Below are 16,233 nucleotides of genomic sequence, written 5' to 3'. Positions count from 1 at the left end.
CCCCTGGGTGCCCTCTCCCTGCAGCAGCCCCCTCCCCACTCCTGGGTGCCCTCTCCCTGCAGCAACCCCCTCCCATTCCTGGGTGCCCTCTCTCTGTAGTAGCTCCCTCCCCACTCCTGGGAGCCCTTTCTCCCTGCAGCCCCCTCCCCATCCCTGGGTCCCCTCTCTCTATAGCACCCTCCCCATCTCTGGGTCCCAGCAACCCCCTCCCCATCACTGGGTCCCCTACCCCTGCAGCCCCCTCCTCATTCCTGGGTGTCCTCTCCATGCAACAGTGCCCTCCCCACCCCTGGGTGCCGCCTCCCCACTCAGTTCCCCATGTCATCCTGCCCCCCCCCCCCGGGCTCCGCGGGGCCAGGCTGGGCCCGGCCGGGCCGGACTGGGCTGGGCCGGGCTGGGCTCGCTGGGCTCGGTTCGGCTCGCCTCGGCCCGTTCCCTCCTCCCTCCCGCCCGCCCCCCTCCGCTCCCCCCCCCCCCCCCCCCCCCCCCCCCTTTTTTTTTTTTGTTTTTTTTTTTTTCTTTTTTACTCCAACACACAAAATGGTGAATGGACCTGCAACAGCTGGCAGCGCCGGCCAATCGGCGGCCACAACCCCGCTGACCGGCGCCGGGCAAGACCAATGAGCGCCGGCCGCCCCGCGGGCCCCGCCCCTAACAGGGCCGCCGTCAATCGCGGCCGCCGCCTCGGACCCGCCCCCTGCCCGGCCCGAGCGACGGCGGGGCCCGCCAATCGCCGCAACTGCGCTTGCTGCCCCTCCCCCAATCAGCGGAGCGACGTCAACTTTACACCGCCTTCTCGCTTTCCCCCCCATACAGTAACCAGCGGATGGTCGATCGACCCCCATGCGGGACAGTAGCCAATGATCACGTAGAGGTGGGGCTAAAGTAGGAGGCGACCAATGGAAATCTGGGGAAGGCGTGGCTCCGGAAGCTTGTTGACGAGACGGCCGCCCTGTGCCTCCTGGAAGTTGTAGTCCTCCGCGGCGGCCTGCGTGTACATGGCAGCTGGGTCTGGACTACAACTCCCATCAGGCAGTGCGGTGCGGACTCTGAGGAGCCGGGCTGAGTGAGGGAGAGCGAGGGGAGGGGAAGAAGACCGGGGAGGGGAATGGGGAAAGAATCCGAAAGAACAGTTCCCGATGGCGGCCCTGCCGGACGCAGGCTCCTTGGACTCACCCGATTTTCCGGCTTCGGCGTCTCCCGGCGGCTCCTTTCCGCGGCGGCGGCGGCGGCGGCGGCGGCGCGAGGGGAGGCGCGAGGACGCGGCCAACCAACCGCCGCCCGCGAGCTGCCGCGACCAATCAGCGATGGAGGGGCGGTGCGATGACTTCACCGTGTTCGTCGCCGCAGGCCCCGCCCCCTCGAGTCGGCTGTGGTGGCCGAGAGTAGGGAAGTTCCAAGAGGAGGGGAGGAGAGAGAAAAAAGTGATGTCACCTTTCTGCCTCCCCATTGGCTGCGAGGCTCTTCCATGGGGGCCAATCGGTGGCCTCGAAGAAGCCAGCGCGCCCGCGCAGAGAGCCCTGTTGCCACCAGGAGGGGAGATGGGGAGAGAGGGAAGTAGAGGCCACGCATGCGTACTAGGTGGGGGGGGGCAGGGAGGCTGTGTTCTTGTGTAGCCCTCCTTACAGAGGGTCCGGCAGATTCACCCTAGTTCCACCTTTGACCTTGAAAGAAAGAAGTCAGAATGTGGGAGAGCTACCAGGCAGCCCTGCCCTTGGGGGGGTTTCATACTGTGCTCCACGGGGAGGGGGAGGTGTTCACACTGTCCATGGTGTCACTCCCTGCCTCCCTTTTTTTTTGGAGTAGAGTTCTTGAGATTTCACTGGTTTAGCAAACTGCAGGTATGGGAGTGTAAAGGTCTTAGTGACCTGGGGTCTGAGAGGTCAAGTAACCAAGGGTCCTGCACATAGTTCTGTCTGTGGCTGTGCACAACTTCCTCAGGAATCCCATTCTAGAATGTTTCACGTGATCTCTGGAATGTCCATAGCGTCCCTGAGGAATCATAATCTCCTTAGGGGTTCACACTATCCATGAGAGGGGACTCATACTTCCTAGAGCATTACACTGGCTCTGGTGAGTTCACGCTGCTCCTGGAAGGTCATAGTGTCCATAGGGGTTTATAATATTTCTGAATGGGTTTCACTGATTGGAGGGAGGAAAGAATATGAAAACCATGACCACAGTGTTTCAGGATTCTGTTGGGGAGGGGGAATCACACTATCTATTGCACTGTTACTTCTGCCCTCTGAAGTCTCACAATCCCTAGGAATCACATTGGGGGATGGGGTAGGTGTAATAATATTAATAGGGGGGATTCATAGTTTTCCTGGAGGGGTCAAACTATCCATGAGGTGAGAATGTCCAAGGGAGTTCAGACTTTTATAGAAAGGTCACTCTCTGCTCTGGGAATTAAATTGTCCATAGATTTTACACTATTTCTGTGGAGTCACATTGCCTCTTGCGGGGTTAGTCAAGCCTTCCGTTGGGTGATCACACTCCTTGGGGGACTCAAATTATTGAGAGAGGGGCTGTACTGTCCACTGAGTCACACTGTCTCTGGAGGTCATATTGTCCCTGGAGTATTCATGTTTTCCATGTGATTCAGAATTCCTTTGGGGCTTCATTCTTTCCATTGAGGCTTCACACTCTCCATTGGGGGGGGGTTGGTAATACTGTACATAGGGAATCAAACTTGGGTAGTATCAAACTATCTGTGATATTAACTGGTTCATACTCATGAGTCCATGGGGCACTTATTGTCCATAAAAAGTCTGTGTCCAGAAACAGAGTCACACTGATCATAGGGATTCATACCATTCATAGGAGGATCCTTATGTCAATATGGGGTGCTACACTTTCAGTTACAAGAAGCATTATCTCACTACCTCAGGGATCCTGTTTTAATTATGGGTTCACACTTTAAAAGGGTTCACAAAGTCCATTGAGTGTATACATTGTCAATAAAAGGTTCAGTTTAATTCCATTAAAAAGATTATTAAACATCTACTGTTCAAGGCATTGTTCTTAGGATGAGCTGTTCTGAAAAACACAAAGTCTATATGGGTTCACCTTGTTCTTGGAAGGAATTGATTACAGTGTCTGTGTGAAGGGAGTCTTCAAATCTTCCATGGAAATGATCACATTCTATTTGGTATTTAAATGGTTGATGGATGGGTCACACATAATGAGAATTACATTGTCCATTGACTTAATTTGTCAATGGTGGAAGTGTGCATCTATGTGAATATACACTAGGGATGGGTCACAGTGTTTTGGTTTTTGCTGGGTTTTACAATTTGCGATGAAAGATTATTATTATTAATTATTATATCAAGATTGATGGGAGGGGAACATTCACTGTTCATGAGCCATTTATACTGTGGTGGGGGGGTGTGAACACTAACTAAAGCAAGGGAAGTTACACTGGACTTGGTTCTAGTTTCCTGGGTTCCAATAGTCTGTGAAGAGTTACAGCCTTGGGAGGGTAAGGTCAGAGCTCCATGGAAATGTGAACTGTTATTCACAGACTCACAGAATCTCAGAGCCAGACAGGACTTCATTGACTGTCTAATCCAGCCCATAGTTGATGAATAATCCCTTCCAAGACCCAATGGCTAACATAAGTGATCAGCTGGCCTCTGCCTGAAGACCTTCTGCAAGGGGGAACGTACCACTACCTGAGGCCACCCATTCCGCCTTTATTTGGGGGGTGAGGGGAGTGTTTTGCAAGGCAGTCAGGGTTACGTGACTTGCCCAGGGTCACACAGCTAGTAAGTGTCAAGTATTTGGTCTGAGGTCAGATTTGAACTCAGGTCCTCCTGACTCCAGGGCCAGTACTCTATCTACTCCACCACCTAGCTGCCTCCCTCCCACCCCCACTCATTCCCCTTTCAGACAGCTCTAATTGTTAGACTTTTTCCCCTACGGTCTGTCTACAATTCTCTTTTTATTTTCCACTCATTGCACTTAGTTCTGTCCTCTGAGGTCAGTCAGAACAAATATAAATCATCTTCCCCCGCCCCATGAAAGCCTTTCAGATACTTGAAGGCAAATCACATTATTCTTCTCTTCTCCAGGCATTTTATCAAGCTAAATGACACAATTTTTAGGGGGAGGGGAAAATTGCACTGTCTTGGTGGAGTGGGGATACAGCATCTTTGGGGAAATACCACATGTTGGGTGCAAGAGATAATGTTGTCTGTGGGAGTGTAGAGGGGACAGTCTATGGCTTAGTTACACTGTCCATGGGATGTTACAATGTTCATCCAATGTTCACTCTGTTTGTGTGTGCTGTCCAAGAGGGAGGGGGTTGGTATTCTGTCCCTGAGACTTGACTTTGTCACTCATGGTGTTACATTGTCCATTGGGGAGGAAACAGTGTCCAAGGGAGTTCGTGTTTTCAGTGGAGGAGTTATACCTCCAAAAAAGCAAAGGCATTAGACTGTCTATAGCAAAAGTCACACTATCCACGAGATCCACAATTCCTTCATCTGAGTATCCATGAGACTGCTTTCTGGGGGCTCAAATTGCCCCCTGGGGAAGAGGAGACAGGATCATTAGCTTCCTGGAGCATTCAGAATGTGGGAACTGGTAATTATCCCTGAGAGAAGTTTTTCATTCTTAGAGTTTTACACTCTGGGGAGGGGGTGGTCTACTCTTTACAAAGGGTTCATACTTTCTATTAGAGAGTTCACACTACCAATGGAAACTTAAAATGTAATTGTTTAAAAAAGAACACCTCATACTTTGAGTATTCATGGTAGAATCATCTGAAAGATACGTTATATTCTGGACTCCTTTCTAACTGAATTTGAAATGGGGTTGAGGTAGCTAGGAAAAACTCTTGGTCTCACTGGGGTTGGGTGATTAATCTACTTTGGTAGTAAAGGACTTTTTGGCTTGAATATCCTTATACTTTTTGTTTTGTGACATTCATTTATGGAAATATTTTTTTTTCTTGCATTAAAGTTTCTGAAACTTGAAAACAAATTTTTTTAAAAAAGAAAGTTCACACAATCCATGGAGTATTCCTACTTTTCATGGGGAATTTATTTAGTTCTAAAGGGGAACACTGTTATTAATACTTATCTTGGGGAGAATTACACTCCCCTTGAATATGCCAATGTTGGGGGCTGGGGTGGGGAAGCATAGACTATGTATGTGGAGTCCACACCATCTATAGAAAATGACATTCCTGTAGCCATAAAGGCAATTATTAGCATTGTTTCTGTGCATTGAGACTAGTGCTACACTGTCCTCTGGGTATGATTTTTTTTAAAATGTAGGACAATTAATTGCCAAAGAGGAACATTTTCAAGAAGATTCAAATTGTAGACTATTAGTATTCACACCAGTCTTTTTATTAAGGCCGTTGCTGTGTAGATTGAGAGGCGCCCACGTGTGTTCACACCTCCATTCCACTATATCGGGCAGGGGATAGATTCAAAGCAAAAATGGGACTTTTGACCTTCCATTTGGAGGGGAGGGAAGGGGTAGGAATGGTAAGGTGTTTGATACATGCACAGATAAGTATCCACAAGATCTGAAATGCTCTAGAGTCCTAGACTTGAGAGTTGGGAAGACGGGCTTCCAATTTTGCCTCTGATACTAGCCACATGACCATGTGGGAGCTGTTGATCTAGTTGATGGGAGGGGGAGGCTCTCTGGGGTCTGGTTTTCCTATCTGTAACATGGGGATAATGATACCAAGTGGTGTCCATCCACCAGGGTTGTCCTGAGGTTCGAATGAGATAAGGCATATAAGAGGCTTTGCAAACATTAAAGGGGCTTATAAGGGTGACAATTCTTATTATTGCTATTTTTGAGTTCCTCTAGACCTCTCTGTCTTCAAGCCCATTTTGGAAAGTCTCTACTTTCTGGGTCAGTTTCTTGGTCTTTCTCTGTCCCAGATGGTCTCTTCTGGCATCCTTCAGGTCTCAGCTAAAAGCCCACCTCCCATAGGAACCTCCTCTATTCCTTTTTCATTCTGGTGATCATCTCGGGTGGAGTGTTTGCATGTTGTCTCTCCTTATTAGGCTGAGGGCCTTTCTTTGTATCTCTAGCACTTAGCATGGTGCATCAGGGCTTGGGGACTGTCAACCCTGAGTCTCCATTTCTCTGTTTTGGGGTCTCTATTTCTCTTGATTTCTGTTACCTCTGGATCATTCTCCTTTTCTGCAGTCTAGTTGTCCTTGTGCCTTCATTCACCGGCAGCTTTCTACCTTCTCTGCTCCTGGGCCCCAGCTCCCCATCTCTCTTTCTCAATGGCATGTCCCTTGTCTGGCCTACATCTCTCTCTGCCTTGGTATCCTTCCTCTGGTTTCCTGCCTTACAGGGGCCAAGCAAAGTTCATCTGCTTGCTTATCATCTCTTCCTCTCTACCTCCATGGACCAAGATGGTTGGGGCCTTCTCTACCTCCCTGCTGCTACTCCCTAACATGTTTCAAGCCTTTACTGCCCAGTTTCCACTCCACAGGGAATCTAGATTTGCCTCAACTAGGTCTCCATGCCCTTACAGTCTCCTGCCTTAGGGACTCAGGCATCCCGATTCCCCAGCCCCTCAGGCTGTAGCTCCCATTGGAGATAAAGGCTTTCCAAAATCCCTTCCCTGGGCCTCAGGGATCATGTCTCCTATTCCAGGTTCTTGGGTCCCCAACTTCCTCCAGATCCATCATCCTGGCTCCTGCTTCTGCACTAGGACTCTAGTATTCAGGTCCTCCCCCTCCTTACCCTGGTTACCTTCAGTGACCCAGAAGCCTTTGTCTGAGCCTCCTTGAGACCCATATGTCTGTACCCCACTCTTTCAGGGAGCCAAGCATCTGGGCCCCCAGTCCTTCCTTTCCTCTGTCCCAATCCTCCACCCACCATCCAGCTGCTCTGGCTCAGGGGTCCGGACCCACCCCCTCTCTGCAACAGCTGCAGGCCCAGGCCGGATGCCCCTGAACGAGGCCTTACAATGACCTCTCTGGTCATTTCCTTCCCCCCTCAGATGCCCACCACCCCCCTCCGAAAGCTTAGCCAGGACGGGCTGAGTGCCCCATCCAAAGGTGGGAGGAGGGGAAGAGCAGTAGCCTCCCCCATGTTCCGACCCTGGCCAGAGGCCCAGGCCTCCCACCGGAGCCCATCCCAGCTGTCTGAAACTTTATTGGGGGAGGGGGAGATGTCTCTCAATCCTTCTGATCCAGGAGAAAAAGTCCTTGCATCCTCTGCTTGAGGTGTGGTGGATACAACTTAGCTAAATGACCTTCCCCTCTCTGGGCCTTAGTATCTCCATCTGGAAAATGAGAGACTTGGCCTAGATGTTCTCCAAGATCCCTCCCAAATCTTACATTCTGTACTTCATTGTGCCTTTAGCTCTGACGTTCCCTGCCCTAAGCTCCCCCCTCCCCCCCCTCTGACATTCCCTGTTCTAAGGGTCCTTCTACCTCTCTGACATTCCTTGTTGTAAAAATAGTATTATTTAAAACAATAAGTATTCCCCCCCCTTTTTTTAGGGCAGTGGGGTTAAGTGACTTGCCTAGGGTCACACAGCTAGTAACTGAGGCAGGATTTGAACTCAGGTCCTCCTGGCCAGGGTCAGTGCTCTATCCACTGTGCCACCTAGCTGCCCCCTCCCCTTTTTTAAGTATCAAATTTATTTCTATAACTAATCTATTTCTTAAACTTGGATTACTAGATTAACACACTTTAAAATTTTTTTAATTCATCTAAAAGGAAAAAATGATCATAGCCATTAAAGTTTAATAGTGGATTAAGGGCCCTTCCAGCCCTTCCAAGGACTTTTCCAGCTCTGACATCTTCTGTTTTAGGGCCTCTCCCAGCTCTGACATCCCAAATTTTAAGGTCTCTTCTAGCTCTGTGATATAAATTCTAAGGTTCTTTCTTGCTCTGACAGTCTATGATCTGACAGATCTAGCCTCTGGTCCTCCTGATCCAGTTTAAAGCCCTTCCTAAAAAGTTCCGTGAGTAGGTCTTGTAAGATTGTTTCCATCCTACAGAGGCTGCGATTGAGGCCAGAAAGTGGAAGGGACTTTGCTCTTTAATCCTCCAATCCTAGACTCGTCCTAGGTCAGCCATCCAGCCAGGTGGCCCTTGAGCCTAGACCTCTGGGGTCAGGCTCCCCAAGCAGCACGGGCTCAGGCAATGCATGAACACCGGGCCTCCCCTTCGCCGGGCCCTGGGCCAACAGGCTGTCCCAGCCACAGGGGCTCGCCCTCGTTTTTCGGATTGAGACCCCGGAGGTGCAGGGCCTGGGCCAGGGTTGCACAGCTAAAGGCGCTCAGAGCCTAAGGGAGATTCCAGCGCAGACTGGATCCCAAACTCAGCTCCCTCCGCCCGCTGCCACATTCGGGACTCAGGCAGGGCGGGCTCTTCCAGCCTCGTTCTTTCCTGGTACACAGAGGCAAACTGAGGCCCAGGAAAGGCGCGTGATTTGCTCAAGGTCACCCAGCAAAGAGGCTGGCCGAGCCGCACTAGAATCCAGGACTTCGGCCCTCCTTCAGGCCAGGGGCTTGCGAGTCCCTTACCCTCGGGCGGGGAGGACAGCAGAGGAGGACTGCAGAAAAGTTCCCAAAGAAGCCTCCCAGACTTTGGGGGGGGGGAATCCCCTGCCTTCCTGTCTCCATACGGTCCCTTTAAGCACCGCCCCCCAGTTCTCTCGGGGCTCAAGCTGCCCACCCCCCCCCCCCCCCCCCCCCCCCCCCGCCCGCGCCGGCGCGCGCGTGTCTGGGTGTGAGTACGGGGGGGAGAGAATGGGGGGGTGAGGGGGAGGGGCGGGCGCAGCGTCTCCATGGCGACGCGGCGGTGACGTCGCCGCCCGGGGGGCGTGGGCGTCCCGGGCCCGAGTGCGATATTAACCCGGGAGGCGGCGGGCGGGGAAGGGGAGAGGCAAGGAGGCCGGGGAGCCGTGCGGGACGGGGAGCCCGGGCTGGGCCGGGGAGCCGCGGCGCGGCCAGCACCCGGACCCGGGACAGCCTCCCCGCTACCCCCTCCCCAGCCGCCCCCCAGCCATGAAGACCCCGGCGGACACAGGTGCGGGCGGGCGGGCTGCGGGGCCGGCACGTGGGGGGGCCGTTTGCACGTGCGGGGGCCGGGGCCGGGTCGGGCCCCCCAGAGCCCAGAAAGTTTCCTGCGGGGAGGGGGGCGCGTGGACGGAACCACGCCGCCGGCGGGGGGGTGCGCCGGGACCTGTTGCTCCCGGGGCTAGGTGGCCCTGAATCAGAGGGACGAGAGCTGGGGGGGGAAGGGTTCCGGGGGCGCAACCCCCCCCCCTCTCTTCCCGCCTCCTAGGGAAACGGGGTCCGGACCACCGTGGGCGTGTGTGGGGGCGTCCCGCCGCGGAGCTACCCCCTCCCCTGGGGCGGCGTGGTCCGGCCCGTGACCTTCAGGGCGGCCCTTGCCCGAGGGGGGAGAGAAGCGGCTTGGGGGGGGCGGGCGGGGGTCCCGGGCCCGCCGCCCTTCCCCCGCCCGCGCCGCCGCGCGGCGGCCGCAAAGTTCCCAAAGCTCGGCCCGAACGTTCGAAAAAGGAACTTTTTGTTTCCGACGGTGGAACGCGCGGCTTAAGGTGGCGCCGGGAGGGGGAGGGGGAGGCCCGGTGGGGCCGGGGCAGACCCTCCCCCGATCTGCTCGGTCTGGGCGGGGACCCTGGTCGGCGGGGGGGGGCCCCCCCCCCTCCTGGCCCCCCCCCCCCTCCCCCCCCCCCCCCCCCCCCCCCCCCCCGTCCGTTCCACCTTAAGGGGCCTGTTACCCCTCCCCCAGCTTTAGGCTGGGAGGGGGGATTAGCCCCCCTCCCCCATCGGACTTCCCTCCCCCCCCGGAGGCCCCCTCCCCCACGCAGCCCCCGGGCTTGGACTTTGGGCTGGGGGAGGGGGGCTGAACTGCCCCCCGTCGGAATCCGGCCCGGGGCGGGGACAGGGGGGAGGGGGAAGGAGGAGGGGAGGGGGGCGCCGGGCTGTTCGAACTTGTTTCCTTCCCCGAGAACTTGTGTGTACTCTCCCCCTCCCCCTCCTCCCTGGTCTGCTCTTAAAGGGCCCGCAGCCTACTAAGGGTGTTTGGGGATCGGCGGGGGCTGTGACCCCTGGTCCGCTGGGGTTGGAAGGTGAGGGTCACGTGGGTCTCATTCCAGCCCCAGGGCACCCTCCCCCAAGTGGTAGAGACCCCTGCGTGTTTTGGGAGGTTTGGGAGAGAGCAGCCATTTAGGGGCTTCTGGAGCTGTGGTCCAGGACTCTGCCCCCGGCTGTGCTCAGGGGCACCCCTCCCACCCCCCTGTGTCTGTCTGTCTATCTGTCTGTGTGTCTAAGATGAGGTGGGGCATGGGTGCTGCAGCAACTCCATCTGTCCCTCTGTCCTTCTGCCCTGGCCTTTCCATCCTCTCCCTGTTCCCACTTCCTGTTTTTCTCTGGTCCTGCCCTGGCGCCAGCTTCTAGCCTGAGTAGGGGGGAGGGGGCTGCCTGGAGGAGGCGGCAGAGATTCTCCCCCCTGCCCCCGAAAGTTATGTGAGCTGTGGGAGTGTGATGGCCTGTCTCCTTCCCTGTCTTGCCCACGATGTAGGTGGGCATCCCTGCATCCCCCAGCTGCTGGCTGTAGGGCTCCCTCCTATTGTCTGCCTGGGGCCAGGGGGGCCCCTTTCCCGAACTTCGCCAGCCTCCCTTCCTGGTCTCGCCAGCCTCCCTTCCTGGTCTCGTTGGGTGTCTTGCAGCCCCTCCCCAAGGTGGCCAGCAGCCCACCATGTGTTAGGGATGGGAAGAGTGTTAGGTCTGGACTCTGAATCTGGTTGGAGTGTGGCAGGTACCTGGCCCTCTGGGGGGCCTCTGTAAGATGAAGTCAGCACTTAAATAGATTTCTAGGGTCCCTTCCAGCTGTGAACCTCATGAGTGCTCAGTGACAGCCTCCTCCAAGGCGTCCCAGTTGAGCTTCTCCCCCAGGCTTAGACCCCCCCATGTCTACACAAGAAGACACAAGTGCGCGCGCACACACAAACACACACTCTCACTCTCACTCTTGCACTCTCGTGCCTGGCTCCGGGGGCCTGGCAAACAGAGCCCCATTGAGAGACCCTGACGTCACCTTCCCCAGGAACAGGCCCTCATGTATGTGTGTCTGTGTCTGCTGCAGAGGGCCAGACAGGGGACCAGCCTGGGGGCAGGGGGCACGGGGCAAGCTTGGGCCTCTGTCCCACCAAGCAGTGGGCACGGTCCCGGACCTGCCAGGAGTGTAGCGCCTGCCTACAGGCTCTGTGCCGGCCATCCCTGCAGCCAGGGCTGGGCTGAGTTCAGGCTCCTGGGTCTGCAGCGGCACCCCCCTCCTGGTTCCTTTCCCTCGCTCTCTTTGTGTGTCTCCCTTTCTCACTCTTTCTCTTCTCCGCAAAGTTTATTTTTAGCTCCCCTGCTCCCCCGCTCCCCGGCCCCATCTCTGAGCGCTGGTTGCCTGGTTACCGGGACATGGAAGCTTGGGGGGGGTGGGAGAAGAGGTATATGCCAGGGGAGGTGGTGGAAGTATTCCTACAACCTCTGTCCCCCCTCCCTCCATCCACATCGTGGCCCATGGGGGTGACCAGCACACCTGGCTCCCAGGACTAGATTGGCACCCAGCATTGGGAGGGCAGCTTGCCTCCTCCCAGGAGGGCCAGAGCCTCCTGGGTCCCCCGACGCCCAGCCTGCCTGCCCAGATCCCAAAGCCACTTACTGCCTTTCTCGCTGCCCTTGGCGGCCCCTGCCCTCCCCCCTTCCTCCTCCTCCTCCTCCTCCCCCCTCAATTACCGGCTACATTGGTGCTGAATTATTGATAGACTCTGGTTGGCCCAGGGTTTGGGAGATGTGAGCGACCACAGCCCCCCCTCCTTTTCCCCCCCAGGGGACCAGCCAGCCCACCACCAACCTCTGCCCAAGGTTAATGTTGCCCGCCCCTGCTCCGGGAGTGGCTGAGAGGTGGGACCCCCGGGGCTCAAGGAGGAGGCTTTGGGTGCCCCCCCCCAAGTTCTCAGACAGTCTGGCTTTCTCTCTCCTGGGGAAGACAGAGGCCCCTGTGTGCGCGTGAATGTGTGTGCGCTGACCTCATCAGCTACCATCCACCCCACCCCTCTCTTAGTTTTTCCAGACACTTCTCCCCCTAAGGGTGTAGGGGGCCTGAGCTGGGATATGGGGGCTCATCCTCAGACGGAGGAGGGGAGCCCAGGAGCCTCAAAGAGGAATGGGGGAGAAAGGGGAGACAGACTGTGTGTGGGGGCCTCGTGCCCGCCACCTCTTCCTGCCCCTCCCCCTTACTGGCAGCCCTGCCCGGAGCTGGCTGGCCGCCCGGCCCCCTGGCACCAGCCCCGGGACACGGCAGCCTCCGGTTTCCTGTCTCTGCCGGTGTTGCCCCAAGCCGCTGGCTCCATGTCTCTGGCTGTCTCTGTCTCCCTCTGAGTCTGGTTTTCCTGCCTTCTTTTCCCCTTGCCCTTAATAGACTTACTCGAGACCCCTGCTGCCTCCACGTCCTTGATGACGGGGGCAAGGGGGTCTGGGGGGACCAGGTTGCTGAGGGCGGGTGGGGATTGCAAGAGAACAGGCTGGGAGGCCTCCAGATTTGGAGCCTTGGGTCCTGAGTTCAAACCACTTGTTACCTGTGTGACCTTGGGAAAGTCCTTTTTCTCTGAGTCTCTGCTTTCTCATTGGTAACATGAGGACATTGGCCTAGATAATCTCCATGGCCCTTGATCTGAGAAGGATAAAAGGGTCTCTACTGCAGTGGGGAAGGGTCTCCCGGGGAGCCCTGGAGAGGGGGCTCCTGCATCTGCTTTGCCCAAGTCTGGGCCTTGGTGTTTTTGATGTGTCAAGTGAGGGGGCTGGCCTGGCTCCTGACCCTCAGCCCTGCCTCTTCTGCCCCCTTCCCAGGCTTTGCCTTCCCAGACTGGGCCTACAAGCCCGAGTCGTCCCCGGGCTCTCGGCAGATCCAGCTGTGGCATTTCATCTTGGAGCTGCTCCGAAAGGAAGAGTACCAGGATGTCATCGCGTGGCAGGGGGACTACGGCGAGTTCGTCATCAAGGACCCCGACGAGGTGGCGCGCCTGTGGGGCGTCCGCAAGTGCAAGCCCCAGATGAACTATGACAAGCTGAGCAGGGCCCTGCGGTGAGTGAGGGACCCCCAAGGGGACCGGAGGGCGGTGGGGACGTTTGACTGGCCCCTGGGGGACCATGTGGCCTTGGTTCTGTCAAAATGTGGGGCTCGAGACTGAGGTGTGGGAGCCCCCATCCCAGAGAGCCCCTCCTTGGGGGAGAAGACCCCTCTGAGGCAGAGGCAGGGTAGTCTCTGAGCATCGCGGCTCGGCTTGAAGACCCTCTGTGATGGACGTCCCATTCTCATGGGCTGCTTCAAGGTTTAGGGAGCTAGTTGTCCCCTGATATTGGCAGGATGGCAGAGCTGGGATGGGGGGGGAGTCCCAGAGAGGGCCCATCCTGGCCTAGCAAGGCCCCCTTTCTCCGGGTCATCTCTCTCCGTCTCTGACTTCTCTGTGTCTCTTGTCCCCCTCAGTTATTACTATAACAAGCGCATCCTTCACAAGACCAAGGGCAAAAGGTTCACCTACAAGTTCAACTTCAACAAGCTCGTGCTGGTGAACTACCCGTTCATTGACGTGGGGCTGGCCGGTAAGTGGGGGCATCGCGGGCAGAGGCGGGCCGGGGCCTGGCTGTGCTCTCCCGCCTCTGACCCGTGCCCTGCCTTCCCTCTCAGGTGGGGCCGTGCCTCAGAGCGCCCCGCCGGTGCCCTCTGGGGGAGGCCACTTTCGGTTCCCCCCCTCGACGCCCTCCGAGGTGCTGTCCCCCACGGAGGACCCTCGCTCGCCCCCGGCCTGCTCGGCATCCTCGTCGGCCTCTTCGCTCTTCTCCGCCGTGGTGGCCCGGCGTTTGGGCAGAGGTTCCGTCAGCGATTGCAGTGATGGCACCTCCGAGTTGGAGGAGGCCCTGGTGGAGGACCCCAGGGCCCGCCCCCCGGGCCCCCCAGAGCTGGGCGCCTTCCGGGGACCCCCTCTGGCCCGCCTGGCCCCCGAAGCGGGCGTCTTCCGTGTCTACCCCCGGCCCCGCGGAGGGCCAGAGCCCCTGAGCCCCTTCCCCGTCTCCCCCCTGGCTGGCCCCGGCTCCCTGCTCCCCCCCCCAGCTCTCCCCGGCCATGCCTGTGACCCCCACCCACCTGGCCTATAGTCCGTCCCCCACGCTGAGCCCCATGTACCCTGGTGGGGGTGGTGGTTCTGGGGGGGGCTCCCACTTCTCTTTCAGCCCGGAGGACATGAAGCGGTACCTCCAGGCGCACACTCAGAGCGTCTACAATTACCACCTCAGCCCTCGGGCTTTCCTGCACTATCCTGGGCTGGTGGTCCCTCAGCCCCAGCGCCCAGACAAGTGTCCGCTGCCGCCCCTGGCTCCCGAGACGCCGCCCGCCCCGTCCTCGGCTTCCTCCTCTTCCTCGTCCTCCTCGTCTTCCCCCTTCAAGTTCAAGCTGCAGCCCCCTCCTCTGGGCCGTCGCCAGCGAGAGCGGGAGAAGCCCCCAGTGGGGGCTGAGAAGGGCACCGGGGCCCCAGCAGGGGACGCCCCGCCCCCCCCCGGCCCCGCCCCCCCCCAGATCAAGGTGGAGCCCATCTCGGAGGGAGAGTCGGAGGAGGTGGAGGTCACCGACGTCAGTGATGAAGATGACGACGAGGATGGGGAGGTCTTCAAGGCCCCTCGGGTGCCCCCTGCACCCCCCAAGGTGGAACCTGGGGAGGGCCCCGGTCCCGGCCCCACCCGGGGCATGCCCCTCAAACTGCGGTTCAAGCGGCGCTGGAGTGAGGATCGCCGCCTGGAGGGAGGCGGCGGCGGGGGGCAGGAGGAGGAGGACAGGAAGGTCAGGGCTGGGACCCCCTTGGCCCCGAGGCGGGTTAGTGCCGAGCTCCAGCATGCCACTGCCCAGCTCTCCTTGGAGCACCGCGATTCTTGAGGGGGGCTGCCCTGGATCTCCCCAAGCCCTGCCCCCCCGCCCTGTCCTTGACTTCTCTGCTGCCTTAACTCTGCCCTCTCCCTGGGCCCCGGAGGCGGGAGGGGGAGCAGACAACTCTTGGGGCCCCTTCCCCCAGGCCAGGGGACGCTCCTGGACCCTTGCCTTCTTCCTCCTGCCCTCTCCTCTTTTGTATAAAACTTTTTTGGTTTTTCTTTTTTTAAAAATGGGTGGGAGTGGGGGGATCCCAGGGCCTCCATCTCTGTATTTAGGCCCTGGGGAGGGAGGGGGGGTTCATATTGCGGGGGAGGGGGTCAACCTCTCTGGGGCAATTTTTATTGGAACCGAGGTTCCCTCTATCCTGATTCAGAAGTGCACAGGAATTAAAAAAAAAAAATAACTACAGCTTAGGAAATGAAGCCTTGATCTCCCTTCCCCACCCCCCCTTGGGGCCATAGCACAGTCTCTCAGTGTCCCCCCCCAGCCTTTTTGTCCTTTCTTCCCTGCCCCTCCTTTGTGTAGGGGAGGGGGGGGTCAGTGCCTGGGGCTGGCCTTTACCCACCAGGTCTGGGGTGGGGTGGGGAAAGGGAGGGAATAACTTTGTACTTAACCAAAAACTTCTTGGGGTGGGGAGGGAGGTGGCATTGCCCTCCTGGGGGCCACAGGTCTCTCTCTCTCTCTACAAGTGCCTACTGCCCCCCTCCCTCTTGCCCTTCCCCAGATGGTCTGTGCCCATCCCTCCCTTGTCCCTTCCTCCTGCCTCCCCACCCCACACACATACATGCTTCCCGGGTGAGGGGGCCCAAACCAAACAGAACTGGAACTTTTGGGGGGGTGGGGGAGGGACTCAATCAGCCTTATTCTGTATAGCAGGGGTGGGGAGGGAGGGACCTGGAGAATGTATCAAAAACAATAAAAATTTTGGGATCTTTACACAGTGTGTGGCTGCCTTCCCGCCCCCCATTACATTAGGTCCTTTTTGTGGCTGGGGATATTGGGGAGACCTGGCGGACATTGAGGCTTGACAAAGGGCCATAGAAGTCAGTGCTTGGAGGACTCCTGGATGTTGAACCTGGCTGGTCAGACACAGATGGGGAGCTCCCTGAAGGGAAGGGCCCAGAGCTGGGGCTGGAACCCTGCCTGCTCCTGCCTCATAGGGCTCTTCTCAGAGACCCCTGTTTCCTAAAGTGCCTGGTTAGGGTGGACTAGATGTCATTGAAGTCCATCTGTGTTCCAAGATGGAGGGAAAGAAAGAAGGGAGAGGGGGGTCATCAGCCACCCACCTCCCTT

General features: G+C 57.5%; 2 protein-coding genes across 2 annotated transcripts in view; one reads left to right on the top strand and one right to left on the bottom strand.

Annotated features, from left to right (window-relative positions):
• Positions 1-1,212, bottom strand: part of CIC (capicua transcriptional repressor) — a 25,906-nt gene extending 24,694 nt beyond the window's left edge. Inside the window, 1 exon segment of the mRNA XM_027858152.1 lies at positions 1,177-1,212. The gene's annotated coding sequence lies outside the window, so the exon portion shown is untranslated.
• A 7,726-nt stretch (positions 1,213-8,938) lies between these two features.
• ERF (ETS2 repressor factor) lies at positions 8,939-15,195 on the top strand. The gene is given in 5 exon segments (XM_027858157.1): positions 8,939-9,030; positions 12,870-13,104; positions 13,507-13,622; positions 13,708-14,120; positions 14,122-15,195. Coding segments are annotated over 5 exon segments (1,611 nt in total). The 5' UTR covers positions 8,939-9,008; the 3' UTR covers positions 14,947-15,195.
• The last annotated feature ends 1,038 nt before the right edge of the window (positions 15,196-16,233 follow it).

The sequence above is a fragment of the Vombatus ursinus genome, unplaced genomic scaffold, assembly GCF_900497805.2.
Source record: "Vombatus ursinus unplaced genomic scaffold, bare-nosed wombat genome assembly UNPS02012758.1, whole genome shotgun sequence".
NCBI lineage: Eukaryota > Metazoa > Chordata > Mammalia > Diprotodontia > Vombatidae > Vombatus > Vombatus ursinus.
Note: the sequence above shows the minus strand (reverse complement) of the source record. Positions and strands in the feature narration are given on the sequence as shown.